General features: G+C 49.8%; 1 protein-coding gene across 1 annotated transcript in view; it reads left to right on the top strand.

Moving 5' to 3' along the window:
• Efcab6 (EF-hand calcium binding domain 6) overlaps positions 1 to 24,778 on the top strand; it is a 170,281-nt gene extending 145,503 nt beyond the window's left edge. Inside the window, exons 25-30 of the mRNA XM_051189518.1 lie at positions 9,573 to 9,800; positions 18,574 to 18,816; positions 19,955 to 20,105; positions 20,254 to 20,438; positions 22,997 to 23,146; positions 24,347 to 24,778. Coding sequence (XP_051045475.1) covers positions 9,573 to 9,800; positions 18,574 to 18,816; positions 19,955 to 20,105; positions 20,254 to 20,438; positions 22,997 to 23,146; positions 24,347 to 24,469 — 1,080 coding nt within the window. The 3' untranslated portion in view covers positions 24,470 to 24,778. The remainder of the gene's footprint in view (positions 1 to 9,572; positions 9,801 to 18,573; positions 18,817 to 19,954; positions 20,106 to 20,253; positions 20,439 to 22,996; positions 23,147 to 24,346) is intronic.
• Positions 24,779 to 26,799: the final 2,021 nt, after the last annotated feature.

Genomic DNA, 26,799 nt, shown 5'->3' with positions numbered 1-26,799 from the left:
CGTGTCATTTCACTCCCCCTGTTTGTCATGCTCAGTGAGCCTCAACGTCTCTTCTCACACATGTGTGTGATCTTGTGGCTGTCGAGCAGACATGTGCACTTGAGTCCTTCCTGCAGGAGCATCTGTCCTTCTGTATCCTGGGTCCTGGCTCCATGATGGGGCTGGTCTAGCACAGGTTCCTTCTGCTTCCAGAAGCACCAGTGCAGCTGGTGCTTTGCAAGAGGCAGGGTCAGGGCAGAAGAGCACACCCAAGGCTGTAGTCCCACTGTGGGCAGGCTCAGGAGTCCACCTGTGAGCCAGGCCTGAGGCACTTCCTATGCAAGTTGCACTCACAGGAAAGCCAGTCCCATGGTTACAGAGGCCAGTGGGCCCATACAGGTGACTCCAGTGTTCCTCATCATTGGAAACCCACCACACTGACTCCAGGATTAGACACTTTGACCTCCCCGGCATTTAGGAGGAAGGATACATGTTAAACATGAAATGTGACCAGTGGCCAGGTTAGAGGACAAAGCAGTCAGCAAGGGACAGGAGCTGGGTGACAGCACAGGCCCTTCTTCATGCTCATGTCCCTTCCCAGCCAACCTTTCCACCTCCAGAAAAACTTTCCACACCCAAGTACTTCATGCAGAAGACAGAGCATCACCTTGCTTGAAGAAAACCACTCCTGCTCTTTGTATTTTTGGATCTACTGAATACCATAGTGAGTTCATCAGTGACACTGCCAGCTAGTCATGCCAGGAAGCCAGGAGCCAACCTCAGGGTCACTGCATCAAGGAGGTCCTGCAGAGAATGGCTGTGATACAGACTCCCCCACCATGATCTTCAAGCTGTATTTGGTAGTTCCTCAATTCCAGGTCCAGGCATGTGATGGACAAGGAGGTATACTCAGAGGACCCTATTGGGTGATTCATCAACACAGAAATGGTCACAACTGTTCAAAAAAAAAAGAAGCAAAAAAAAAAAAAAAACCCAAGTTCGTGGCCCCCACAGACACTGGATTTTGGAGTGTGCTGAGAATTTAAGAAGAAAGAACAAATTGCTCAACCAGTGATTGTGCCTGGCTAGCCACCATCACAATAAATGTCACCAGGCAGGTGGATATCAGGTGGCAGGTGCTCCCAGCCAGCCATGTTCCAAGCATTCCCATAATCCCCGTGGCTGGTCCTCACAATAGCATTGCACTCTGTGAGTGGGTTACACCAAGGCTGTGTTACAAAGGAGGAAACCGAGGTTCAGAAAGCTGTGGTACCTCCTATGTTTAGACGCCCGGTCTCACCCCCACTCCCAGAGATAGATATCCAGTGCTGGGATTAGAACCCTGTGTCTAGATATCCAGCCTGGGGACTCTATTTCCCTCTAGTAAAGTGAAGGCTGTCCCACAGATGACTGTGGTGGACAAGGCTTCGCAGAGAATCCCTGGCCAGCAAACGCCAAATGTCTGTATAATTATTTGCATTCTACTCTACTCCAGTTTGTATTGAATGCTTGGTGATGATGTGGTCAGTGGTGTGGAAGTTGAGTAGAGGAATTTATTAGCATTTTCAGAATCGACTTAGCCCCTGAGTTTATTGAGTCATAAAAGGGCCAAAGGGGCGGCTTTGATTCTTCCCACTTTATGGAGATTTCATGCTCTAGGAGGATTTGTGAGGCAGGAGTGTGCACAGGTCTGTAGATTCTGTGTGGAGTGCTCCCTGTGTACCAGGGGTGAGCTGGAGAGCTAGGAGTGGTGCAGCAGCATGGGGTGGGCTGAGGAAGCAGGCAGGGGTGGTTTTCTGATTGGTGAGAGTGTGTGAAGGGAGAGTTAGAGTCATGGCTCAGACCATAGGGGCAGACACAGTGGAGGAGCACTTTGTGGAGAGTCCCGAGACAGGGGAAGCAGTACACATCAGGCGTAGTCAGGGCATGGAGAGTGGGAGAGGCTGCCTGCATGCTGTTTCCTTCCTGTGGGCATCTTTGAATGTTCTCTAGGACAGAGGTTTCGGTCTCTCATGGCCCTAGCATGGTACCTGGCATCTGCCCTGTAATGTTTGTAAATTTCTGAATCCTCTTTCAAGGAGGCTCCTGTGTGTATCCCTGCATGACTGTGCAGCAATCACGTATGCCTACTGGCCTGTTTCTAGAGTGGGACTACTTTGAGCTCTGTCACTGGCAGGGGGACACTGAGGACAGCATAAGCCCCCCTCTCAGAGTCCATCCCTGTGGCTTTATAAACCAAAAAGCCCCAGCTTCCCAGGAGAGTGGGAGGATATAGAGACTGCACCCTGTGAAGGCAGCAAAGTGCAGCATGGCCAACAGCTCCTAGGCCAGCCTCAGCAATCACTGACAAGGTTGATTTAATTTAGGACCTTTACAGAGACATTCTGGAAGCCAGGAATTCTCCATGCACAGCTATAATCAGCAACCTCAGAAGGAAACACTTATTCTGCCTCTTGATTATTTGAGGGGACATGGTTCATTGTGGTAGAGAAGACACAATGGCAGTCAGCTCCATGGGCAGCTCCATGGTGAAGGGAATATGTTCATATCCTTAAGAATCAGGGGGGGGGGACTAGAACCTGGGCTGGGAATCTCAGACTTCCTCCAGGTAGGCCCCACTTCCTAATGCCCCATAGTCTCCCAGTTGGGGGCCAAGTATTTAAACACATGAGCCTATGGGGACATTTCACATCAATCTCCATAATCCTCGGGCCATCAAGACACTGGGACAACACCTGGGGTGGTGGCATCACTGTCTCAGCATGCAGAGTCCTGGGTCGTGACACCTGCCTAGTACAGTCCTCCCTGGGGTATGAGCACCCACTGCCCTTCTTGCCTCTGCTCCTACTCCTCAGCAGACATCACAGGTGGGCCATGGGCACCTTCCTTCCAGAAATCAGACTTCATTTGTATCTGGATTTTCAATGCTCCATTTATTTATTTGCTTATTCATTTATTTATTTTATGTGAACAGGCAGTTTTGCTACTATTGTTATATTTGGCATTCATTTTACCCACTGTAAATACAAATGAAGTCACAGTACAATTAATTTCCTTGCTAATCAAAATATTTGATGGAATGAAGCAATTTTTCAATTCCTGGAACTAATCACAGGCATTCTGGAGAAGAAAGTGCTGGGTTCTGTGCTGTGCCTAATTAGAATCCTCTTGTTACCTGCTGAGTTCTTGTGGGTGAGGTTTTGGGAGGTTCCCTTGCTCTGGGGGATTTTAAGTGACACTGAAGGATTGTCTCTGAGTCCTGAGAACAGAGCTGGCTCTGGGAATCATGGTCAGATGGGCCAGCTCTGACCTTCATAGTTGATTTCTACACCCATGGGTTTCGGAGCTGATGTTGTAGTGGACCTCACTAACCCACCCTGTCTGAACCTGCTTGCTCTAGGGCAGGTTACTGCCACTGCTCCAGAGGTGTCTTGGTAATAGATGGTTGCCAGGAGCCAGGCTCCTCTTCCCAAGGGTGTCTCCTGAAGCTACAGACACACAACACATACATGTGCACCCAGGTACATAACTCACACACAACACATACATGTGCACACAGGTACATACACACATACACACACACAGACACAGACACACAGACACACACACACACACACACACACACACAAACACACACAAACACAAACACAAACACGCACACACTTTGGCCCCTGTCCTGTGGTTCCTGTTCCCAGGGCCCTTTGCTATAAAGCTGGATGCTGGTGGGAGGTTTCTGCATCTGAAGATGATGGCAGTGTCTTCTCTGATTAGGAAGAACATTCCTCTTAGTTATAGAAAAAAAGCACAATTTCCCCCCATTCAGATGGGACACAAAAGCGCCAGACCGGGAACCATCTGTTCTTCCCTGGCACCCTCGGGTGCTCAGTGAGGCTGCTGGGGGCTGAGCTGAGAAGCAGAGGAAGTGAGGCCAGAGCCCAGCAAGGGCTGAGAAAAGCCCAAAGGAGCCTGACTCTCTGCATGGGACCTCTGGGTGGTGTTGATGTACACGTGGGGGCAACAGTGGCACAGTGATTGCCACAGAGGCCTGAGGACCTTCTTGCCAGTGTTTTGTGGGGGTTTAGAGGTGATAACAGCAGTTGATCCAGTGGGTGGGATTTTCAGTGACCTTCCTGTGCGTGATTTCTGTGCTTTCTGAGTGACCTCAAGCATGACTGGTACAGGACAAACAAGGTCTCCAGCTGGCGTGAACTATGAACTGCTTTGTCAGCAAGAGGTTCCCATCTCCTTATCTTTGTTTTCTGCCATCTCTGAGCATCTTCTTGGACAGCATTTAAGGTTCTCCCTTTGCTCCCCCTACCCGCCCCCACACACTTCTGGCCTGAGAGGGGAATGATGTCATCAACACAGTGGCCTACTCTTGGGCTGCAGGGCCATGCTGAGTTGGCGTGGGGTTAGGATGTGAGTACCACTCTGCCATCTCTGTGCCTTCATGACAGCATCAGGAGAGGCATTACACAGACCAGGGCCATGTCCCTTCTTGAGGGCCCTCCCTGTCACCTAGGGGACTTGGCCCATGTCTCTGTCTGTCTGTCTGTCTGTCTCTCTCTCTCTCTGTCTCTGTCTCTCCTGGGACACTCCATGTGAGCAGAGCCTGGAGAGCCATTCCTTACCTTGGTCTCCAGGTGAAGTAGGTGTGCCACCTATCCCAATCTCTGCCCACTGTGAATGGCTGATTCACCCGGAGTGGATGGCCCAGGCAGGAGTTGCACCCACGCCTCGGGCTCTGGGACTCACTCTGACCACTACTTTCTGGATGGAGACACACACATGGACAGCAGGGGAACTGGATCAATATCAGAGATGGCGTGCGTGAGTCTGGTCAGCATCCTGCCTTGTCACCACCCCTCAGACTACAGACGTGTGGGGCATGTGTTGATTATGGTATGCACAGGTGTGTGCAGGTGTAACCATCCCTAATGCAACCACTTTGTGGTCTTTCTCCATTCCTCCTTCTCCATTGCTGATGCTTTCTGGTTAAGTTTTCCCTTGGAACCTTCTAGCAGCTGCACTGTAGCCCATCTATAAAAATAGCACATTCTCCCTAACCATGTGTCTGAGGTTGTTATTGCCAATGCTTTGTTTTATAAATCTGCTAATTTTCTCTCCTTTGTTTTCTAAGGGGACTGCCAAAAGAGCCAGGGCTGAGTTGACCACAAAGATGCTTTCTGGTTCCATAAAGCTCCTCCTCCTCTCCACGTGGAGATAGATGATCAGAGTTCATGGTTAGCTAAAGTGAAGCTTGCTGTCATTCCCATTTCTGCGTGTGCAGTTGATTCACGACTACCACTCAGTGCAGGCAGAATCCTGCCCCCTCCCTCATTATACCCCTGGCAACACTGACATCATTCATTGTGTGTCTGCCATTTGTTGCTCGGTCCCACCTCCCTTGACCCCTGGGGACTCACTCCCCAGGAGACAGAGGACTGGAACCCTTGCTCTCTGTGAAGTCCATCTGTCAGAGTGAGAAAGCAAAAGGGAGTGTGGAGGTCGGAGAGAAGTGTGACAAGAAACCAGCAGGGGAGGGGACAGACGGGAGGAGGGCTGGGGAGAGAGAGTACACAGGTTCCCTGGGCAGTGCTGCACCTGTAGTGTCCTGTAAGTAGCAGCAGGGCGAGTGAGCTGGCCCTTGGCCTGGGGGCTCTGTGGAGCCCTCGAGGGTCTGGCCTTGGGGATAGTCACTTCTAGAAAAGTGCCACCTCTGGGGAGCATGCCCAAACATAGGCACAAGAGACTTTCCCATAGAGGTAGAATGGGACTGAGCTGTTGGGGTTTGTGAGGGGCAGAAAACAGTCAACACAGCTGGCTGCAGGCCCTGAGGCTGGGCAGGGGGCTTCCACTTGCTGAGGCAGAAACCAGGTTGGCTCACTGTCTGCTGTTGGTGCTCCAGGAGAGGAGTCTCTCTGATGAAACTGGCGAGCTGCATCTTGCTTGGGCTCTGCCCCTCACAGGGGCCATCTTTGTAAGACAGCCACTCAGCTGTCTAGTGCTGTGACACAGCGGCCTCTTGATTAAAATACTTTAGGGAGGGGGCTGAAGTCTCATCCCAGGTGGGCAGAGCCTTTGCCCAGCAACACAGCTGGAGTCTCAGCCGAGCTCCATGACTCTCTCTAGATCATGGTTACAGCAAGCTGTCCAGGGATATTGATTTAAGGTGTGTGATTTTTGTTTATGCTGCATTTGTTTAACTCGGTGAAGCTATGATTCTTTGCTTTGTCTAAAACACTTGATGGTTGGATAAAGAGCTGAATGGCCAGTAGTGAGGCAGGAGCAAGAATAGGAGGGGCTGGCAGGCAAAGACGATAAATAGAAGGAGAAACAAGAAAGGAGGAGAGCAGCAAGAGAACAAGGAGAGAGGGACGTCAGGGGCCACCCACCCAGCCACCCAGCCACCCACCCAGCCAGCCACCCAGACACCCAGCCAGCCACCCAGCCAGCCACCCAGCCAGCCACCCAGCCAGCCACCCAGCCAGCCACCCAGCCACCCAGACACCCAGACACCCAGCCACCCACCCAGCCACCCAGCCAGCCACCCAGCCAGCCACCCACCCAGCCAGCCACCCAGCCAGCCACCCAGCCAGCCACCCAGACACCCAGCCACCCAGCCAGCCACCCAGCCACCCAGCCAGCCACCCAGCCAGCCACCCACCCACCCAGCCACCCAGCCAGCCACCCAGCCACCGAGAAAGAAGGAAAGTAAGATACACAGAAGTAAGAAAGATAAAAGCCCAAAGGGAAAAGGTAGTCGGGATAATTTAAGAAAAGCTGGCAAGAAACAAGCCAAGCTAAGGCCAGGCATAAAAATAAGCCTCTGTGTGTGAGTTATTTGGGAGCTGGGTGGTGGGCCCCTCAAAAAAGATGAGAGTAAACAGCCAGCTTCAATATCTTGTGGGTCAGATCCTCCTGTTGCTAGCCTTTCCTAAAATTTTATGACAGCATATTTTTAATTATCAATGTACTTGGCAAAATGTCTATTGATTCCCATCCCCCCTTCTCTGTATATCCAGTGAAGGAATGTGGGGAGAGGAGGAGGAGAGGATGGGAGGAGAGAGAGAGGCTGTGTGCACAACCTCAGCTGAATTCCTCAGGAGCCATCCACCTTGTTTGGGGATAGAATCTCCCATGGCCTGAGACTTAGTCTAAGCTGGCTGACACATGAACCCTGGGATGCCTCTGTCTGCACTTCCTCAGGCTGGAATTGCAGGAGCACATCACCCTGCTCCCTCTTTAGGGTGAGACCTAGGGATCTAGTTCAGGTCCTCCTGCCTATGCAGCAGGTACTTTACCCATGGAGCCATCTCCCCAGGCCCCAGGGAGGTTTTCTTGGAACTTGAAAGAGGCTTTGTTATTGCGGTTAAATAAGGATCAGGATAAACAAATAGGCCGAATAGATGTTTATTCAGAGAGAAATAACTTACAACCTAGACAGTCTCCTGTCAGCGATATCAGACCAGTGGCAGGCGAACAAACCTTACTCCTTACACTTTGTGGCTTGAATCTGAGTCTTGTTCAGGAATATGGCCTTGCTCCCCACCCCATCCCTGTCTCATCTCAGTAGATGCAGGTCTCTCCTGGGAGGCTCTGTCGCTCTCAGGATCTCACCCATGTGTTCAGCCTGTCACTAATGTGATGAGGAATTCTCCTCACTTCAGCTGATAACTAGTGCTTTTCAAAAGCAGGCATTACTTTTTGTGGTTTTAGCTCAGATTGGACCGCTTTCCTAAATTGTTTGGAGACTTTCCAGCCAATTTGTCTTGTCTAGCAAGAATGATGTCTTCAGCATTTTACTATTCATCTTCTTGTCTTATCTCAAAAGGTAGATCTTCTTTAAAAAAAAAAAAAAATGTGTATAATAGGCCAGGTGTCTCTCATCCTCTGTAGCCAGCCTGAATTAAATCATAAAATAAAGCCCAACTATATAGGGCAGGCAGAGCGTAAAGATGGTAAGGATATTGCTCCACCCCGGAGACCAGAGTCCAATCACTGGAACCATGCAAAGGTAGGAGAGAACCAGTCTCATGACTTATCTCCTCATGGTCATTACCTCAGGTCAGTTTTATTCAACAGACAGAAAGTTGGCAAGCTGCCCAGCCAGGCAGAGGCGGGGCCAATTTGAAACTAGCCCTGGGCCTGCCATTCTCCCATACTGAGCTGCCTCAGAGTTTCAAATGGGTTTTTTTTTTTTGGACTTAGAGGCAGGACTCCACACCGGGCAGGGGAGCACCCTCTGGTCTCCGGGTGCTGACACACGGTCGAAGGGCAGAGATGCTAGTGGATACTGATCTCTGGTACTCACACTTCCAACCATGTGAATTCTGAAAGGCATGAGACACACCAGTGATTCCATTTAGATTTTTCTCAAGTGAGAGAAGATGTTCCTTTACCTTACAAATGACTTCAGGTGGGCATATAGGAAACTCTGGTACCCATGGGTGATCAGAGCTTGGGTCTAAGTGGAATTGTGCATCTGTGTTTTTAAGGACATTCCCAGCTGCTGCTGGGGTTTGCTACCGTTTCATAAAACATGTCTCCAAATGGTGACCGAGTACAGGCATCACTGTTGGATCATTTAAGGTGTGGCCAAGTTTGAGGATCTGCAGTCAAAGCCTACTGATTGTCTAGCACAGCCCTGGTATCCATAGTAAGAGCCAGTGTCAAAGCAAGGACCACAATGAGACCAAGATATGCCAGGACCAGGGCCAGTATTCTTGCACCGGACCTCTTGAATTCTCTCTCCCCTGGGTTATCACTGGGTTATCCTTTGACATCAAAGTGCCACCTTCCCCTCCCATGTCCTAGCTTCAGGATGTTTCGCTCACTCAGCAGGGAGGTACTTGCCAAAGCTGTCTCCTACCTTGCAGGAGGTTGAAGACTCTATTAACACACGCCTTGACCCTTTGGGTCTTCCAAGTCTGGTTGCATCATGGTGCTCAGTCTCCCCAGAGGCCTGAACTGGCTAGCTCCTGGCGCCTTTGCTGATGTTTCATGAGTGACTACCCTTTGCCATTACAGTCCATCTATCCCCCTAGTGAAATACCAAACCCTGAAGGGGTGGGGTTTAGGCCTCCTCGGTCTCCCCATCTGCAAGCCCTTTGCCCACTCATAGTTATAAAGCTCCTCCTGCCTCGGTCCAGGAAGTCTCCGATCCTGGCCAAGGTTGCGCATCTCTCTCCCCAGAATCTGGGACAGCTCTAGTTGTCCCTGCCGGCTTCTGGGGATCCAGAAGTCCTGCTAACCTAATGTGGCTGGCACTTTACCAACTGAACCATCTCCCCAGCCCTTGTGTTAAATGAACCCAAAGACACCCATCAGGAAGAAACAGGAGAGAGTATATGGTGCACCCTCCCTGGGGCTTCTCAGTGTTCTGCAACCCACCTTCCAAGGGCAGAGTGCCCCCCAGGGAACCATTTTCATGGCAAGTGAGCCCAGGCTTCCACACAGCTGGGCTGACCTGTCATTAGAAATCACAACACATCTGTTCTTCTCTATCCTATTAAGCTATGCCTCCCTGCACCCAGAGACAAGAGGTGTCTACCGTTTACTCAGTGGATCAATTTGCATTCTGTTGTGTGCAGACTGCTGATGAGTGGGCAGAGAAGATGCCCAAGGTCCCACCCCCCACATCTCCCAAAGAAATGGCCAACAGAGACATCTTGGCACGAGTGCACAAGGCAGTGACTTCCCATTATCACACCATCGCCCAGGAGTTTGAGAACTTCGACACCACGAAAAGCAACACAGTCTCCAGAGATGAGTTCAGATCTGTCTGCACCCGCCATGTGCAGATCCTGACCGACGAGCAGGTAGGACCCTGGCTGCCCACCCCAAGCAGAGAGTTCTCCACCGCACTCTACTTTTTAAGTGTTTAATTTTCCACCCCCACCCACTTGTCCTTTTCTCCCTCCTCCTCCTCCCTCCTCCCTCCTCTTTTTCACCTCTCCCCTTCTTCCACTTCCTCCTTTTTCCTACTCCCTTCCCCTCCCCCACCCCCTTTTCCTTCGCTACCTTCCTCTTTAATGAGCTCTCAGACTATAGTCCCTAATAACCTGGAACTTAAACAAGACTGACCTTAAACTTCCTGCTTTGGCCTCCCCAGTCCTGGGAGTGCCTGCCTGGGCTATGCTGAGGTCCTATTTTGTGGTAAACCATACAGAGATTCACAGGAGTGGCTGGTGCTCTAACAGCTGTGATCCACACCCTTCAGTTAGAGTGAGCTTCCTGTCCCTTTTGCTGTTAAAATCAGCCCCAGCTCCCAATCTCCTGCATCTGTGATCACCGTTCACTGGTATGATTAACAGGACTTTCCCTCTCTCTGCTGCACCCGGGGGCAGCATGCTGTGCCAGGAGTGCTGGGGATGGTGCCAGAGTACTAAGTACCATTTAACTGCCATCTTGTCTCCATGACCTGGCTCACCTGCATTGTTTTACACTCAAAAGAGTCCAGCTTTCCTGATTTTCAGAGCTCTGTGAGTGGTGGAAGGGAGGCGGCTTGGAACCCTGTGAGTAAAATCAACCTTCCAGAGAAAGAGAACAGCTTTATCAGGAAGGGGTATCTCTGAACATTTAGATGTGATTTTACCCCCAAAGCAGGCACCTCTAGCAGGTGAGAAGTATGCTTGTAGGTAATAAAACAATTCAGACGTCTATGCTTGTACAAGCTGTGCACCTGTCTAGCTATGTGACTCAGATAAGTCAGTTGGCATCTATGTGTTTTTCCCCTGACTCCCCCCCTGCCAAACCACAGGCCGGCATAGCATCCTTCCTTCTATCCAGATACCTTCTCTGCCTCTTCCAGAGCCTGGCCCCTGCATCTCTCACTGCCTATGCCTCCTTCCAGATAGTAAGCAGATTCCAGATTCCCAGCCCCACTTGGCAGACTTATCCATGTCCCACGTGGCCCATCCAGCCCCCTCCATCTTCCCAGCTCCCATGTTTCTGGTCTCCTGAGTCCAGCCTTAGCCTCTGAGATGGTTCCTAGGATCATAGACACCCATCTTGATGTGCAGCAAATGCCCAGAGGCAGCAGAGCCCACTCATGCATTGAGTGGCTGTCAACAGAGGAATTTTACACCAATTGCTGTGTACCTGACAGAAGCACTGTGAGGAAGGGAGGGTTTATTTTGGCTCACAGTTTGAAGGTGCAGGCTCTGATGATGGGGAATGCATGACAACAGAGGCTTGAGGCAGCCAGCTATGTTGTGTGCTCAGTCAGGAAATAAAATGAGGTAACTGCTGTCACTTCCTACTTTTTATTCAGCCCAGGAACCCAGCCCATCAAATGGTCACTCACATTTAGGATGTGTCTTCTCTCCTTTAATCACTCTAACCAAGAAACCTCTACACAGACATGTGAGGTTAATCTCCTAGGTGATGGTAGATGACAAGATTAATCATCACTGCAGAGGAGGGACATCAGAGGCCAGTGGAGCAGAGCTTGTGAAGGAGAGCAGGCCTTGCTGTGTTGGGAAGGAGCTGAGATGCTATGGCCAGGCACCTGCAGAGGTCTATGGTCTCCCTGAAAACAGAATGCAGGCCCACAGAGACAGAGAGCAGTGCAGACAGGAACAGTGCGAACCAGGAACCACAGGTTTTACTGCTGCTGCCAGCAGCCTGCTGCCCTGGAAGGTCTGCATTCTCGGAGAACTTTTAGACAGTAAACATAACTAAGTAGAATAGACAGTGTCTTAGCCAGTGATGATGCTGTATATTTCTTTCATGGCAGGAAAAGGGTACAGACAGGGGGTAGGAAACATGCTTGTAACTAGTAGGGTTGAGGAGGCTCCCTGAAGAGGTATCCTCAAAGGGAAGACCTGGCTACTATGTAGGGTTAGCTGGAAGCAGAAGGGACATGAATGAAGAGAGCTGTGATGGGGTTGGACCATTGGCAGATGACCAGTGCTTTGAGGGGGATGAGCCCAATCCAGTAGTCTGTCCGGTAGGACAGGATCCAAGTGGGGAGCATTTTGTCTTTACTCAGGGGTGAAAGAGGGCTGCATCTGCCCTATGCCAGTTGATCTGATCAGTGGCTTTAAACAGAGCCCCTCTGGCTGCTGTGTGGAGATAGATGATGAGCAGGGGACCAGGGGTGAACCATTTGTGAGAGGGGACAAGAAGAGGTGCTGAGGGTGTCAGAGCTGAATCCCACGGGACATGCCACGGTGCTCACTGTGAGAGTGTGGCTGTGTTCACTATGAGTGGCAATAAAGCCAGGTGTTGGGCAAGATGGAGCAAACAGGTTCAATGTGAGCTGCCCACATGGAGCTGTAGAGGTAGGTGCCCAAGGCAGAGGGAAGCTGGAGGATGGGCAAGGTGAGTGTGGACAGAACATGGCAAAGAACCCAAGATACAGGCTGAGGGTGCCAGGGGCAGGTGGAGCTTGGGGCAACAGATGATAAGTCTGGGATATAGGCCGGGGTAGCAAAAAGACCATGCAACTACATTGTGAAATTGGGGAGAAGATGGGGAGATGCTGGATGTGATTTGTGTGCATTTATGTGTATATGCATGAGTGTGCTAGTGTGTCACATATGTACGTGAATATGTATCTGCACATATGTGTGCACACACTATGCATGTGTATGAGTGCAGGTGTTCTTTTATACAGTACATCACTGCAGTTGGGTGGACCCTGCATGCACAGCTCACTCTTGGCTCTACTCTGGACTGTGGTCGAGCCATCCTCACTTTGCCCAAGGAACATCAGCTGGTACTCTCTGAAATTTTCACTTTCTATTCTTGCCATGCAGGCAGCACCTGTTTTGTCCACTATGTGAAGTGGGGCTCCACAGTCCTGGGGACTCTGTGGTCCTCCCTCATCTCAGTCCCAGTGCTGTCTGTCAGCCATTCCCTCCCAGAGGTCTGTTCTAAGTCCATTTTTCTCCAGCAGATTGTAAATAACCAGCACCAGGGTCTCTATGGCTCTGTCAGGCCAGGAGTGTCTGCCACATTCTCAGCTTTCTGTGAGTGTTTCAGGGCCATCACATCAGCTTCCCTGGAAGTCAGGTGGCAGTGCATACTGTAATACCCATTCGGAGACAGGGGCATCATGAGCCCACTGCCAGTGTGGCTTCATGAGTTCCTGCTTCCAGGGGGTGGGAGGAGGGGAACCTGTGACACTTATTGGATTGCACCAATTGAGCTTCCTGTCTACTGACCCAGACTCCCTCTCTTCCTGTAGGTCTCTGCTACTTTTCATTCTGTTCTATTGTTACTGTGTGGGATCCTCTGTGTCTTTAAGGTCTGTTTTGTTTCATTGTAAGGAAACACTTATAACTTCATACCTTCAGTTAAGTTTTTCAGTTAAGTTGTCAGCCCATTCCCTGAGCTGATGCCTCAGGCCAGTTCTGAACAGCAAGCAGGTGTTCTTTCTGCCTATATGCCTGTTACTCTTTTTTCTTGCTTTGTAGCAATGCCTAGATCCCACAGTCCCTCTAAACAGAGCGGTGACAATGGCTTCCCTGTTCTAGCCTTGATTGAACAGGAATGCTTCAGTGTTCCGAGGTTAAATCTATTTTCCCTAGAGACACTTTGATATATCAAATGTCAGGAGCTCTTGATCAATTGTTAAGTTCTTTGTATGCCTATTTTTCTAAAGCCCAGCAACCATGGCTGGGTACTGATTGTATCAAATGCTTCTCCTGAATGTATACATGTATCAAGATAGGCATCTAGTTCTTGTTATTCAGTTTCTCAATGCATGGAGTTGTGCTGATAAGCAGTGTGATACTAAAGCAAACATATACTTCTATTGTAAGCACAGTTTGGTCAGGGTGTGTTGAAAGTATTTCCATGGCTGGAGAGATGACTCAGTGGTTAGGAACACTGGCTTCTCTTGCAGAAGACTTGGGTTCTGACCTTTATAACTGCCTATAATGACAGTTCTAGAAAATCCAATGCCCTCTTCTGGCCTTGGCAGATTCCCATGGTGCACATACAAATATGTACCCACATTCTTGCCCTCCCTTCTCCCCTTTAAACTTGAAAAAAAAAAAGCCAGTTGTGTTGTTTGTGATGCCAATCTGTACTTTCTCATGTTTGTGTTTTGTTTGAATCGAGTACACCAGCTGTGTAAGTAGAGTCTAGGATTATGTGCTTCCTTGTTTTGCCAGAGGGGTCTGGGCAGAACTGGGCTGCAAGCTGCTTGAAATTAAATGTTGGTAAAGCTTTCTGTGGGCACAGAGTTTTAAATTAGGGGGGTTTTAACTGCCACTATGGTTTTCTGATGGCTACCGGGCCACCCAGGCTTATCCATTCTTGTGGCTCATGTTTTTACATGAGTCTCACTTTTCTGATTGGCATACACAGACTCACCATAGAATCTATGTCCACACAACTGGAGCATGCAGCACTTGGCTACCCCTGTCTTCATACTACAGCCCTGTGTGCTCTCTCAGTCTTTCTGAGGATCAGCTTTAAGCTCTCCAGGATTCCTGCTGTATTGACAGCCTCTCTCTTGTTCCCTCTGCTTTGGCATAGGTTGGATGCAGGCTTTGGATTTCAGCTGTTCTTCCTTCCATAATAGGCTCTTAAAACTGTACATTTCTGTCTAATTACTACTTTAGCTGCATCCAAATTTTGATACATAGTTGTAAAATTATAATGGAGCTCCTAGTCTCTTATTCCCATCTTGGGTTCTTTGATTTAGAAATACGGGTGTTTTTTTGTTCCTGAATGAATGTGTTTTTAAAGAGTTATTAACTTATAAATGAACATGATTTTAATTAGAGAATGGAACTGGGTCTTATCAGTTATTAGAATTATCTGAGATTGGATGTGTGGTCATTCTTTATGTTTCATTTGTAGCTAGATGGTATGTTTTGAATGGAGCATTATGAAGCGTTCTACACCTGCTGATTAAAACCAGCTGTTACTTCTAGCCTCAGAATCTCTGTTCTCTTTTAGCTTGGCCCATGAGTAGCTGAGAAATGTAGATACTTGCAACTCGGTGTTAGATGTATCAAGTTCTAAGAAAACAGCTTTTAATCTTAAAGTCTATTTAATGTGATAGTAGCATGACCCTGGGCCTCTTTCATTTAGTGTCTGCTTAGTAAACCTATTTAAACTACTTCAAATCGTTGACACCCGTGGTATTTGTTTTGTGTGTAGGCTTTACAAATAGCATATAAATGGTTTCTTAAACAGCCTCTCTAGTGATCCCTGCCGTTTTACATGGGTGTTTGACTCATTTACATTTATTGTTGTTGCTGTTGTCTCCATTTATTTCCATTATCAATATTAAGCTTCCTGCCATACTAATTTCCTTTACATTGTTCGAAAGTGTATTTTCTTGGCATAATTTGGATTGAGCTCTTTAAAATCCTTTTTATAGCCTATTTGTCAAAAACTACATATTTTCCTAGTCAATCAATGTCTGTTACCCTTACATCTTAACAACCCTTTCTTCTGCTCATTTTTTTTTTCTTCTAAGTATGGCCTTTTTTTGTGATCTGTTAATGAAATTTTTTCAATGATTGCATTTTTTATTTCAAGGAATTTTATTTTCCCCTCATTTCAAATGTATGCCAATTGTGTCTTTCTCATGGTTAGTGCTATTGCTTGGTCACTGACAGTTCTTATATCTGAAGGCAGAGTCAGCCTTGGCTTACTCCTTCATATGTGGTGATTTTATTTCTTTGAATGCCATTAGTAGGCTGAGTTTATCTGGGAACTGTTATGCTGTTGTATTTAGTTATGAAATAGGCTTTGCAGGGAGAGGTGGAGTGAGCACCTGGGGCCAGATGAAGAACACAGCAGAACAAAGGGGAGGTGGGCATGCAGATGGTTTCAAGGAGAATGTGGAAACAGGAGGGGAGGGGATGAGGACAAGAGAATGTTGTTTGAAGATGAGATTCCAGGGGCATCACAGTCGTCATGCTGCCTTTAGGGGTGACCTTTTGAGTCACCCCTAAAGCCCAACATTGGAGAGTGGTCATGAAGCTTTATCACAGCAATAGAAACTCCACCAAGAGTCTGGATTTACAGGGCACACCACTTGTCTTTAGGAATGCATTGACCTAAGATGACAACGGAAAACATGGTAAAGAGAAAGCCAGAGCCTGTGAGATGTTGCTGCTGCATGTCTCCATGCTAGAAGGCCTTGGCCAGCTCTGTACCTGATGCAAAGAGCTGTGGGAGTTCAGAGACCCCCATCATTCTCAGGGGCAGAGTTGGGTTCAGAGGGAGTTTAAGGATGTGTCTTTTATTTTTTGACATTATCAAGTTTATTATGCAATTTTCAACCTATCAGAAAAACAAATCACCGACAACAGGGGGATGGAGCCTTGACCTTTTGATTGCTGGGATTTTCTTTTCTCCTTTTGCTATAAGGAGTAAAACTAAAAATTCTGTCATTGAGTAAAAACAAAACAAAATGGGGAGAAAACAGTTCTCTGGCTAAACAGCTTTCCTGGTATTCTGTATATTTTCCCTGACTGTCACTTTACTTGGTTTTCTCTACATTTTAAAAAAGACACCCCCAAGCTGCTTTCAAGAATAAGCTCATCACTTAACACTTGGCCAGTTGGGCAGGGTGCCATGTTCTGAAATAGAATAGGGATTGGCTTGGGGACAGGAAAATAAGCTACATCTGTAACCTCTGTCCCAAGGTTATGTGTTTTACCAATGCTGAGGGGTACTCCCTTGATGACTGAAGGGGTCCATAAGAAGTATTCTGGGAAGAGAAGAAGGATCCAATTCAGTCTCTCCCCTCTTGAATCTGATAGATCTCCAGTGACCCTATGCCTCACCTCATATGCCACATCTCTATTCACATTAGATGTCATAGATCCTGCAGATGCATGCACAAGGAACATTATTACCCTACCATATTCCAGGAGCAACGTATCACAATTTGGATGCTGACAAAACAATTCCATTTGCCTGTGCAGAATATAGCCACCAGTGTGCTGGTCCTTATAACTCTGAGCTGAGTTCGCTTAAGTCAGGCTTCTTTTCTCCTCTGCTTTGTCAAAGGCAGGAAGCACCTCCAGACCAAGTGAGGGGAGTATTATAGTAAAGGGTTCGTGGGTTTTGTGGTGATGGAGAGAGTTCCTCAGAGCACCATGGAAGAGTAGGGATGGGGGAGGGTTACAAAAGAAAGGCCTGAAGTCAAATAGCTTGGGAAAATGAACATCCTGGTTGGCAGATGAGGGTGTGGTGGCCATATGTACAGACACGGTGAGACTTATGCTGGCTGGGTCTGGAGACCAGAGCTAGCCTGGAGTGGAGGCTGTTTGGTGGAACACTGGGGACCTGTTAGCCTCCCAGGTGTGAGTTGGACCACTTCACTTGCTTTTTGGCAGAATCCTGTACATTTCCAATATATTCTTTTACTCTTCCTGTAGGTTCTGAAGTTGAATCAAAATTCCATGGGCAGGGCTTAGCAGACTTCTGGGGAGATTCTGCTTGCTAGAGCTGGAGAAGCCCTGGGCTAGCCCACCTCCAAGCTCATCAGCTATGTGAAGTCATGTTACCCATCATGGGTTGTTTTTCTCAATGATTGCCAATCCTCCCAGATCCAGGCACCCACCTGTGGGGAATATGCTTGGTATACATGCCTGTTTGTAAACCCCACACATAGGAGCTGCTTGCCTTCAGACTCACAGGTCAGGGTGGTGGAAATCTAAGATGCCCTAACTGAAATCCCAGAGAGGCACCCACATGTCTAACCCCAGGATTAGGCTGGTATGGCAGCTCACAAGCCTTTGGGGACTTAAAATGGAGCCTAAAAGTTAGTTACTTTAAGTCATTGGCTGTGGATAAACTCCAGGAGAAACACAGGAGCAAACTATGTTTCTTGTGACCCCTAGACTGCAAGGGAAACAGGCAACTGTCCCCCGTCTATCCTCCTGGCCTCTGTTGCTTGGGAAGCTAACAGCTGTGGGGTTTTTTTGCAAACAGTCGTAGGGGGGACAAGAGCCCTTCTTCTTGGCTCCCTGAAAGCCCTGTAGCCATCAAAATCATCTCATGTGGGAAGCCGCCTGCCGCTTGGTCCTGTGCTGTGCATAGTTTCCATACGGTCTGTGGCATCAGACAGCCACCATACAAAGCCATAAACTTCTCCCCAGATTCCAAATGCTTCCTTTTAATCTTGCAAGAGGGACATTTCTTACCTTTGGGGTGAAATAAATTGCAGATGTGATGGCAGTAGTTGGGGTGGTAGCACCTGTGAGCTGCCGCCACTCAGGTATGCAGGGATGGCTGAGAAATGAGGCTGGTAGCTTCCCTGGGATGGAGGTGGGGGCCTGGTTTGATTTGCATTTTCTCCTAAAATGTTTTTATGCGCCACAGCTCGGTCACTGTGACTAATCACAAGATTTAATGGCCTTAAACTGCTCACCGAGGGCCCAATTCAATTAAAAAATGTCCTGCGGAAGCCATGAATAATCCTCTTGTCTTGCCCCCCACCCAGTCTTCCATCCTGCAGAAACCAAATGGATTGTTGTCCTTAATTTTTTTTTTAATTGACATGAACCATGGTTCACAGTCACTTCCTGTCACCTCTAGCCCCACTCCTCCAGGACCCTGAGAGACCCCAACTGGGTTCACATCCCCCTGGGACTGACTTGCTGCTCTTAGTTTGACAGGCTGTGGAGCGAGATGCCCGTCAACGCCAAGGGGAGGCTCAAGTACCAGGACTTCCTCAGCAGGTTCAGCACTGAGAGAGCACCCTCACCACCCATGGCTGCTGGCGACTCTGGAGACTCCACTGTCGCCCAGAGGGGAAGCAGTGCCCCTGAGGTCTCCCAGGGAATCAGATCCAACCTCTGCTCTCCTTCTCGGGACCCCAGGGCGGGGTTGAAATCCCGGAGTCACCCCTGTGTGAGTTTCCAGCATGCCCCATGTCACCTCCAGGCAGGTCACTGAGAGACTGGCTCATGAGTGTGTGTGCGCACACGCTCAGGAGGCTAGGGGGAGCTCTAGTGTCCGTTTCTGGCAGGGGGCAGGGCAGGGTGGAAAGAGAACCCTAGAGAAGGCCAGAAGGGGAGGAAGAGGAGGGAGTAGGGCACAGCATCCATGGGGCAAGAAGCCTGGCTCTGAGAGGGATAATCGCCTGACCTTGGGCACCACCTGCACGAATGAATGTGTTCTCAGTTTACACCAGAGCCAGGCAAAGCCTACAGTTTTTTTCCTGGGCCTCGGTCCTCAGTGTGACGCCAAGCCCTTGGCTGTCATCCCAGGCTTGCCAGGAGGGAAACTCCTGGGGGTGCCTCCCTTGCCCTTGAACAGAATGACAGTGTCTCCAGGGACAGGCAACTGAGGCCTTACTACACCTGCCCACAAGGCCAATGCTGTGTGCTTAGACCATGTGCACAGAAATAGGATGGCCCTAGACACAGTGCCTATCATGTGCTCATAACACTCAGCACTGTTTTCTGTATACCTACTATGCACTGGATGTTTGTTATGCCTCAAAATAGGCAAAGGTCCCGCTCAAGGGGGTTATGGTGGCACAGACAGCCGAGTGAATGTGGTCTTTAGTGAATTAGAGGAGGTATAGAACAGTGGTCAGAAACACCTTAAGGCTAGCCACCTCCTATCACCCCACATTGGGAGGGGCACTTGGTTGCTGGCCTGTTGAGATCTAGACAGAGAGATGGCCAGAAATGCACAGGGGCTTTAAATGGGGAGTCTGGAAAAATAAGTGTAGCCTTAAGAAGCTAGGCCCAGGAAAGGCTGGCCTTGAGCGTGGAAGGGGACCCCAAGCCAAGGAATGCAGCGAGTTCCTGGAGGTTAGGAAGGGCAAGAAGGGCTGCCCTCTAAAATATGGCTGTGCATTTATTTCTAAAGCTCTTCTGCTTATTATGGGTTGGCTTCAGATGGCTCACTGGCAGAAATAAGGTCCTGTCCATTCCTGGCACCTACAGAGCTGATCTCCAGACCCCAGGTCACTCTGTGGTTCCCATGACTGCCCCCATGAGACCTCCAGTTGAGGTACTCTCTCTCTCCATCCCCACAGACTCCAGTGGGCACCCCACCCCTGCAGAACTGTGAGCCCATCGAGAGCAAGCTCCGCAAGCAAATCCAGGGCTGCTGGCGCGAGCTCCTGAAGGAATGCAAGGAGAAGGACAGTGACAAGCAAGGGAGCGTTACTGCAGCAGAATTCCTGGGTCCGTTTGATTCCACCCCTGGGGAGAGATGGGTCAGGCCTGCCAGCTCTGGGGTGTGCGGGGTGGGAGGAGCCCACCCGCAGGTGGCTAAATGAGGGCAAGAATTCATGAATCCCCACCAACTGCACTGCGGGCTCTTGGTCCTCAGCTCTCGTGGAGAAGTTCAAGCTGGACATAAGCAAGGAGGAGAGCCAGCAGCTCATTGTCAAGTATGACCTGAAGAACAATGGCAAGTTCGCCTACTGTGACTTCATTCAGAGCTGCGTTCTCCTGCTAAAGGCCAAGGAGACCTCATTGATGCGGAGGATGAGGATCCAGAATGCGGACAAGATGGTAGGTGTGTTGTCCTGGAGACCATGGGGTCCTGAACCAGGCACCCCTCACTTGTCAGCACAGGCGGACCTGGTCACACAGGATCCTCAAGGACTTCTGGTCAGAGAGCCTGGCCCTCCCCTGACAGAGGTCCCCAGTGTCACTGCCCTCTCCCCACAAATGTCCCTTGGATCTCTGGCTACCTGGGATCTGTACTGAGAGTAAGGCTCTGCTCCTTCATTCCCCGACTACCTGAAGGCCAGGACAGTGGAAGGTGGCCGCCAGGTCAGCTAAGATAGTGGGGTCTGTGTGCCAAGGTGTGTTCCTGCAGGTAGGGGAAAAGGGGGTAAAGATGAGACTTGGGGGACATCAGATCTGTGACATTAAAAAAGTCATAGAAGCTTAATTTCTTTAAAAATATTGTAAAGAAATCTCTCTGCTTCTGCATGTGAGGGCCAAGTGTAGAGGTACAGCCTTGCGGCTAGAGCCTGAAAATCTTTTGGTGGGAGCCATCTACCCACAATGGTCTTTCTTGGCATAGGCCTGTGCTTCCTCCCCTCAGAGTACCATGAGAGTTAAAAGGCAAAGTGGGCATGGGGGGGGGGCAGGGCTCACAGCCAAATTAAACCTTCAGAACTTGGATGTGAATGTGCAGGCTAGGGGTGGAGCCTGGGCTTGAGTGTGAGTGAGGCTTGAGCAGCTCTCTGACAGCCCACCCCACCACCACTGCTCATCCTCTGGGGTTGTCATTCCTTTATAATATTCTTGCTTGCCTTTTCTCTTTGTTGGTGGAGCAAAGCTTTTGGAGACAGGGTCTCACATGTAACTCAGGCTGGCCTGATATTCCTTGCAGTCTTCCTGCTTTACCACCAATACTCAGCTGTGACATCAGAAGATGGTAAACACTAAGACCCAATTGGGGGAGCATCCCTGGCTCTCCCCTTTCATTCTAAGCTGTGAAATAGTCATTAAAACTGCATCTAGTTCTTTCCTAAGCCATCCTATCCTAACCTTGCTCACATTTCTCCGGAACACAGTACTACAAAAGAGTCTCTCACACAAGGCCTGGGAGCAAGCAAATCCAGTTCCAATCTCGTTATAGTGGGGGGCTGATGACCTCATCTCGCCCACACAACCACCTGGGCAGCCATCAGAGGGACTGGAACAAATGATCCATCCTAAAACCATACAGGAAGCTCACATTTTCTAGGTGAGATCCAGTATCCAATGCCACTTACCTGTAGGAGCCAGTCAGAGGCAAAGCCAAATATACCACAAGATAGCCCAGCCCTGGGGGGGTGGTTGGAGATGCTGTTCCAGTCCTCTTTGGATTCTCCTGGGGGCTCTTGTACCCTGAAAAGCCTCTCCCAGTCTCTTTCTGTTCCTCTGACCTGTTTCCCCTTCCAGAAATGAACTAGAATGGTCTATGAGACGTAGATGACAGGTTTCTACGGGGATGAGTACATTGATGCCTCTTTTTGTCTAGAATAGAGGGTATCTTCAGACTTTCCCCAACCTTAGAGAGTCTGGAGGGCCATGATGGGAGCTCTGAGCAACACAAGGAGACTGGACTCTTGTCAACTATCCCAGAACACACCCACTAGACTCCCCTGTCCCAGGAGTCCATTGAGTACAGAATAGTTCCCTTTCCTTAGTTGGAAAGGCTCCTTCCCTGCCTCATGTCACCCCCAAGGCAGAGGAGCCCTGTGCCATCCTGGCTACTGTGTGCCTCAACTTCAACTCAGAAGCCCAAAGGGAGATGCGCTCCTCTGGAGGTTTCAGTTTGCTCAGAATCTTCAACAGTGGGGGGGGGGGGGTAGGCGTGGCATGGGGAGGCAGCATGGGCCACAGGCAGTGGCACAATTGGCTGGGTTGGGCACCAGTATGGATGAGCCAGGTTAAAGAGGGCCCTGGCAGGTGGAAAAATTGTCAGCTAGCAAATTCTGGGGCACTGGGGGTGTTAAGTGCTAAGTGACATACAAACTGAAAGCAATGTAACCTCGTTAGTTTGTTTTAGGTAGCATGCGCCATGTTGCGGCTAAGATTTCGTGGGCCTTGCTTCATGTTCTTGCCTATAGTTCACCTCCATGATGTGCAGACATGTGTTGGGGCTAAAACACTCAGACATCCTGTTTTCATCCCGTAGCACCTAAAGGATAAGCACAGTGCTGTGATACTCCCATTACCACATGTGGTCGCACCTGTCACTTTCCAGATACCCTTCATTACAAGATCCTGCTAGAAGGCCTCAGCTTTGTCTTATCTCTGTACAACTTTGAAATGGCCCTGACTTTGCAAATGGGACCTGCTGTTGATTGCGTCAGAGCTAAGATCATGTTCTCTCCCTCAGCCCCAAGGTTCCCCGAGAACTGGAGGTGGAAGCAGCCCCACCACCACCACAGGTTGTGGGACCTCTGAGGTGTTCCCACAGCCCACGGTGCCCCTGAGGGGTAGATCTGAACAGCCCTCATTGCAGAGATTCAGAGCAGAGCCAGGCCATCAGCTGAGGAGGAAGAATGCTGTGCCTCCATCAGGCCCACCCCAGTTCCCAAGAGCGGCTTCCCTTATCTTGATTTTAGAAAGAAGCTGGTGTGGAGACACAGTCCTTTTACTCAGCCTTGCTGCGGATCCAGCCCAAGATTGTTCACTGCTGGAGGCCCATGCGGCGTACCTTCAAGGCCTATGATGAGAACGGGTCAGGGCTCCTGAGTGTGGCTGACTTCAGGAAGGTGAGACTCTGCTCTCTCTGTGGCTGTCGACCCAGAGCAGGTACCATGCACAAAAGGCCAGGAGCATGGGAAGTTCAAGAGAGACCCTGCACATGCCCATGGAGGCCTAGACTGTGGCCTGTTTGCCCCTTATTTATAGACTACTCCCTAAAGTTTCTGGAAACTTCCAGGGTGTGGGCATGTGTGTGCTTGTGCGTGTGTCTGTCTGTGTGCACACATACATGCACACACAGTACCTTTGTTTCCTTTGAATACCATACTACTGCTACTGCTAGGCCCTTGTGCAGGCCTGGGACCTACTTGTGTGTCCTGTCATGATCCTGGGACTGTCAGGACAGTTCAATAGTGTATATGTGATCTAGGCCTCCCACATAGTGAGCCCCACTTCACCTCACAGTACACAGTAGAGTGGTGCCATTTGGCTTCAGCCAATCCTGGGTGCCACATAACTTTGAGTCTGCTACCCTCGGCATCCTACCCACAGCCCAACTCCTGTCCTGCTCCAGCTTCCCATGCATGCCAGGGCCAGACACCATCCCAGCCAGGGAGTCTGTGGACTTAGTCCATCTAGGATGGGAGACAATAAGATTAGGGTTCTCTTCCCCTTCCCAGGGACCCAGGGTGTGGCAAGCAGAGAGGATGGTAAGATGGGAATGTCTTCAGCAGAGCTGGAGGTGAGGGACACATGGGTGTGGCCTCAGTTTCCTCCTCCTCTGCTTTTCTCCCATTAGGCCCAACGGCCACCAGCTGCCCTCAATCCTGGGGCCTTTTAGCCTGTGTTCTGTTCTCAGAAACAAATAGTAGCATTAGCTTCAAAGGAGAAACTATAACTCTAGCAGTATTTATCTGGGCTGTAAGGGTGAATAAGGCAATAGCGGCTCCAGGAGGAAGGCTCACTCTTGCCCTATAGAAGGGTAGAGGTGGGACTTCCCAAGAGGCACAGCAGTCGGGGGTCAGGGATCCAGTTGCCCTGCCACCCTCAACACCCAGCTTCCTTCCCCACCTCTGGAGTGCCCACCTCATCCCAGATATTAAGAGAAAGATATGCCCCTTCCCTTCAGAGAAGGTGCCCTGGGTCCTGCCATTGTGGTGGGCACCTGGCATCCTCAGCTAGGGCTCCTCCATGCCCTGAACCTGCGGATGAAGGATGAGACTCTACTGGCAGCTACCACCACTGCTAATTGGCCTTCTGGTCCTCAGGTGCTGCGGCAGTACAGCATCAACCTGTCGGAGGAGGAGTTCTTCCATGTGCTCGAGTACTATGACAAGTCACTATCATCCAAGATTTCCTACAATGACTTCCTGCGCGCCTTCCTGCAGTAGGCATCCAGGTGGGGATGCACTGGGGACAGATGGAGCCTCAGGGTCTGTCCCCAAGACTAACAAAACCAGACAATGGAGGGCTGCAGTCAATTCCCCAAAGCGGCTTCAGAGCCTAACCCTACCCAGCATCAGGCTCCAGAGATGTAGGTTCTCGCTCCAACCTCATGGGGCCTCTCTGGGTGACAACAGGGCGGCAGCTGGCCTCAGGCGTCCTCACTCACTCATTTGAGCAAATAAAATAGTCTTTGCAGGAACGACTCTTGAGACTTTAAAGAACTACTTACTAATAAAATGTTTGAAAGCTTGGGATTCTTGGGGGTTTGTTCATGACTGACTGCAGGGCAACCCCTCCCATCCTCCGTCCCTGCACCAGTATTCGAGGGTCAAGGCTTCTTCTTCTGCCCACCCACTTCTGTCTTAGATCAGAAGACAGTTGGAGCCCCATGGCCATGTCCTTCCTGGCTTTTTTTTTTTTTTTTTTTTTTTTTTGCCAACTTAGCACACACAAGCTAGGAAAGGAACCTCTGAGAAGAGGAACCTCGACTGGGAAATTCCCTCCATCAGCTTGGCCTCCAGGCAAGGCTGTAGGGTATTTTCTTGATTAATGACATGGGAGTGCCCAGGCCACTGCGAGCAGTGTCACCCCTGGGCAGGAGGTCCTGAATCATAGGAAAAGGAGGCTGAGCAGACCATGGGGAGCAAGCCAGTAAGCAGTGTTCCACTGTGGTTTGCATCAGCTCCTGCCTCAGGTTCCTGTCCTGGCATCCCTCAGTGATGGAGTGTGACCTGAAAGCTGTAAGATGAAATAAACCTATTACTCCCCAAATTGGTTTTGGTCATGGTGTTTATATAGTAGTAGCAAACTAGGACAACGTCCCTGGCCCTGCCCTCTTCTGCTGAGTCCCACACTCCTTCCAAGGTCCAACTAAGGTCACCTGCTTGGGGACCCTCCCATGACCACTAGAGAGGCCAGCATTCCCATGCAGGCTGCACCCCCGTCCCTCCCCTCTTCACAGTGGCACTAGGTACAAAGTCCAGCTGGTAGGCTGAGAGTGGAGACCTGTTTTGCACCCCCACCTGGTGAAGGTGATTAGTCTGGCCCCTGGATCCCTCTCTCAAGAAGAAAGCAAAGCTGCAAGTTGGGTGGTAGCTTGGGTCCAGGGATCAGCTCTGCTGGATTTTTTTTGGGCATAGGGAGACCTACTTTCTAAGCTTGGCCACATCTAGCTCCCAGTACTGTCAGCCAGATGCCTGGTATGAGAGTCCCTCACTGACATAGCCCAGGAGACACTGGGCTCTTGGAGAGCTGGTACATGCCATTCCAACCCCAGAAACCAAAAGAGTCCCTGCTCTTGTTGAATAACCTATTGAAGTCCAGTGTGGAGGGTGGGCTGAAGGGGTTGTGGGTGCTTACACATGTGCCTAGAAATTGGCATTCATCCCATCCTGTGCCTTGGCTTTCATCTTCTCCATACTGACTGTCACACAGCCTTGAACTCAGAACCTGCTGTCCCTTCTCCGTGCAACGCAGCCAACCCCTGTCTTCCTGTGGCAGAGACACTCTTGTCTGGCACTGTTTATGAGCTGAGGAAAAGGATGGCAACAATAAAAGGCAGGACTTGAGGTGGCCCACAAAGACCCAACCATTCACTCCCTGTCCTTGTATGGGAAAGGGTGGGAGTCCATTGGTACACATGCTCAGCTTTCAACAAAAATATTCCCTGTTCCAAAAATGACACTTTGCAGAGACAAGCGTGAGGATCAGATGTGACACAGATTTTGGAAACTACCAGAAGGTTTTGTAAATGGCAATGGAAAAGGAAGACAGCAAATATGGCTATATAGGAAACTCCAGCAGAGAGGAAAACCACAGTGACATGATGGGACTTGTGGGCAAATGAAATACTGGACATGGTGGCATGTGGGCAGTGCGTGGGAACATGGAAGACGGGGCTGGGAGCTATCCGGCAGGAAATGAGAGGACAGAGAACCCAGGAAAGAGAATATCTACAAGCCTGCTGAAGACTCCCAACATCAGAAGAACACAGGGCTAGGTGGAGTCACACTCACACCCAGATGCATCCTACCAGGCACAACTGTGGAATCAGCTGAGGGAAGAGGCCCACCGCCTGCATGGGTCAGGGTAAAGACCCGAATGCCTCTTCCTAGAAGCCACCTCTCCCCAGATGGCCAAAGTTGAGGGCTAACAGGAGAATGGTGGAAACACCACAGCTCACAAAAGACCCTGCCAAAGCAAGGGACACAGCTCTATAGACACACACAATACCCAAAGGAAACTTAAAAGTAGGGCTTGATGGCATATGCTCGGA

This window comes from Phodopus roborovskii, unplaced genomic scaffold (assembly GCF_943737965.1).
Source record: "Phodopus roborovskii unplaced genomic scaffold, PHOROB, whole genome shotgun sequence".
Lineage (NCBI taxonomy): Eukaryota > Metazoa > Chordata > Mammalia > Rodentia > Cricetidae > Phodopus > Phodopus roborovskii.
The sequence above is the reverse complement of the archived record's forward strand: the minus strand, read 5'-3'. Positions and strand labels throughout refer to the sequence as shown.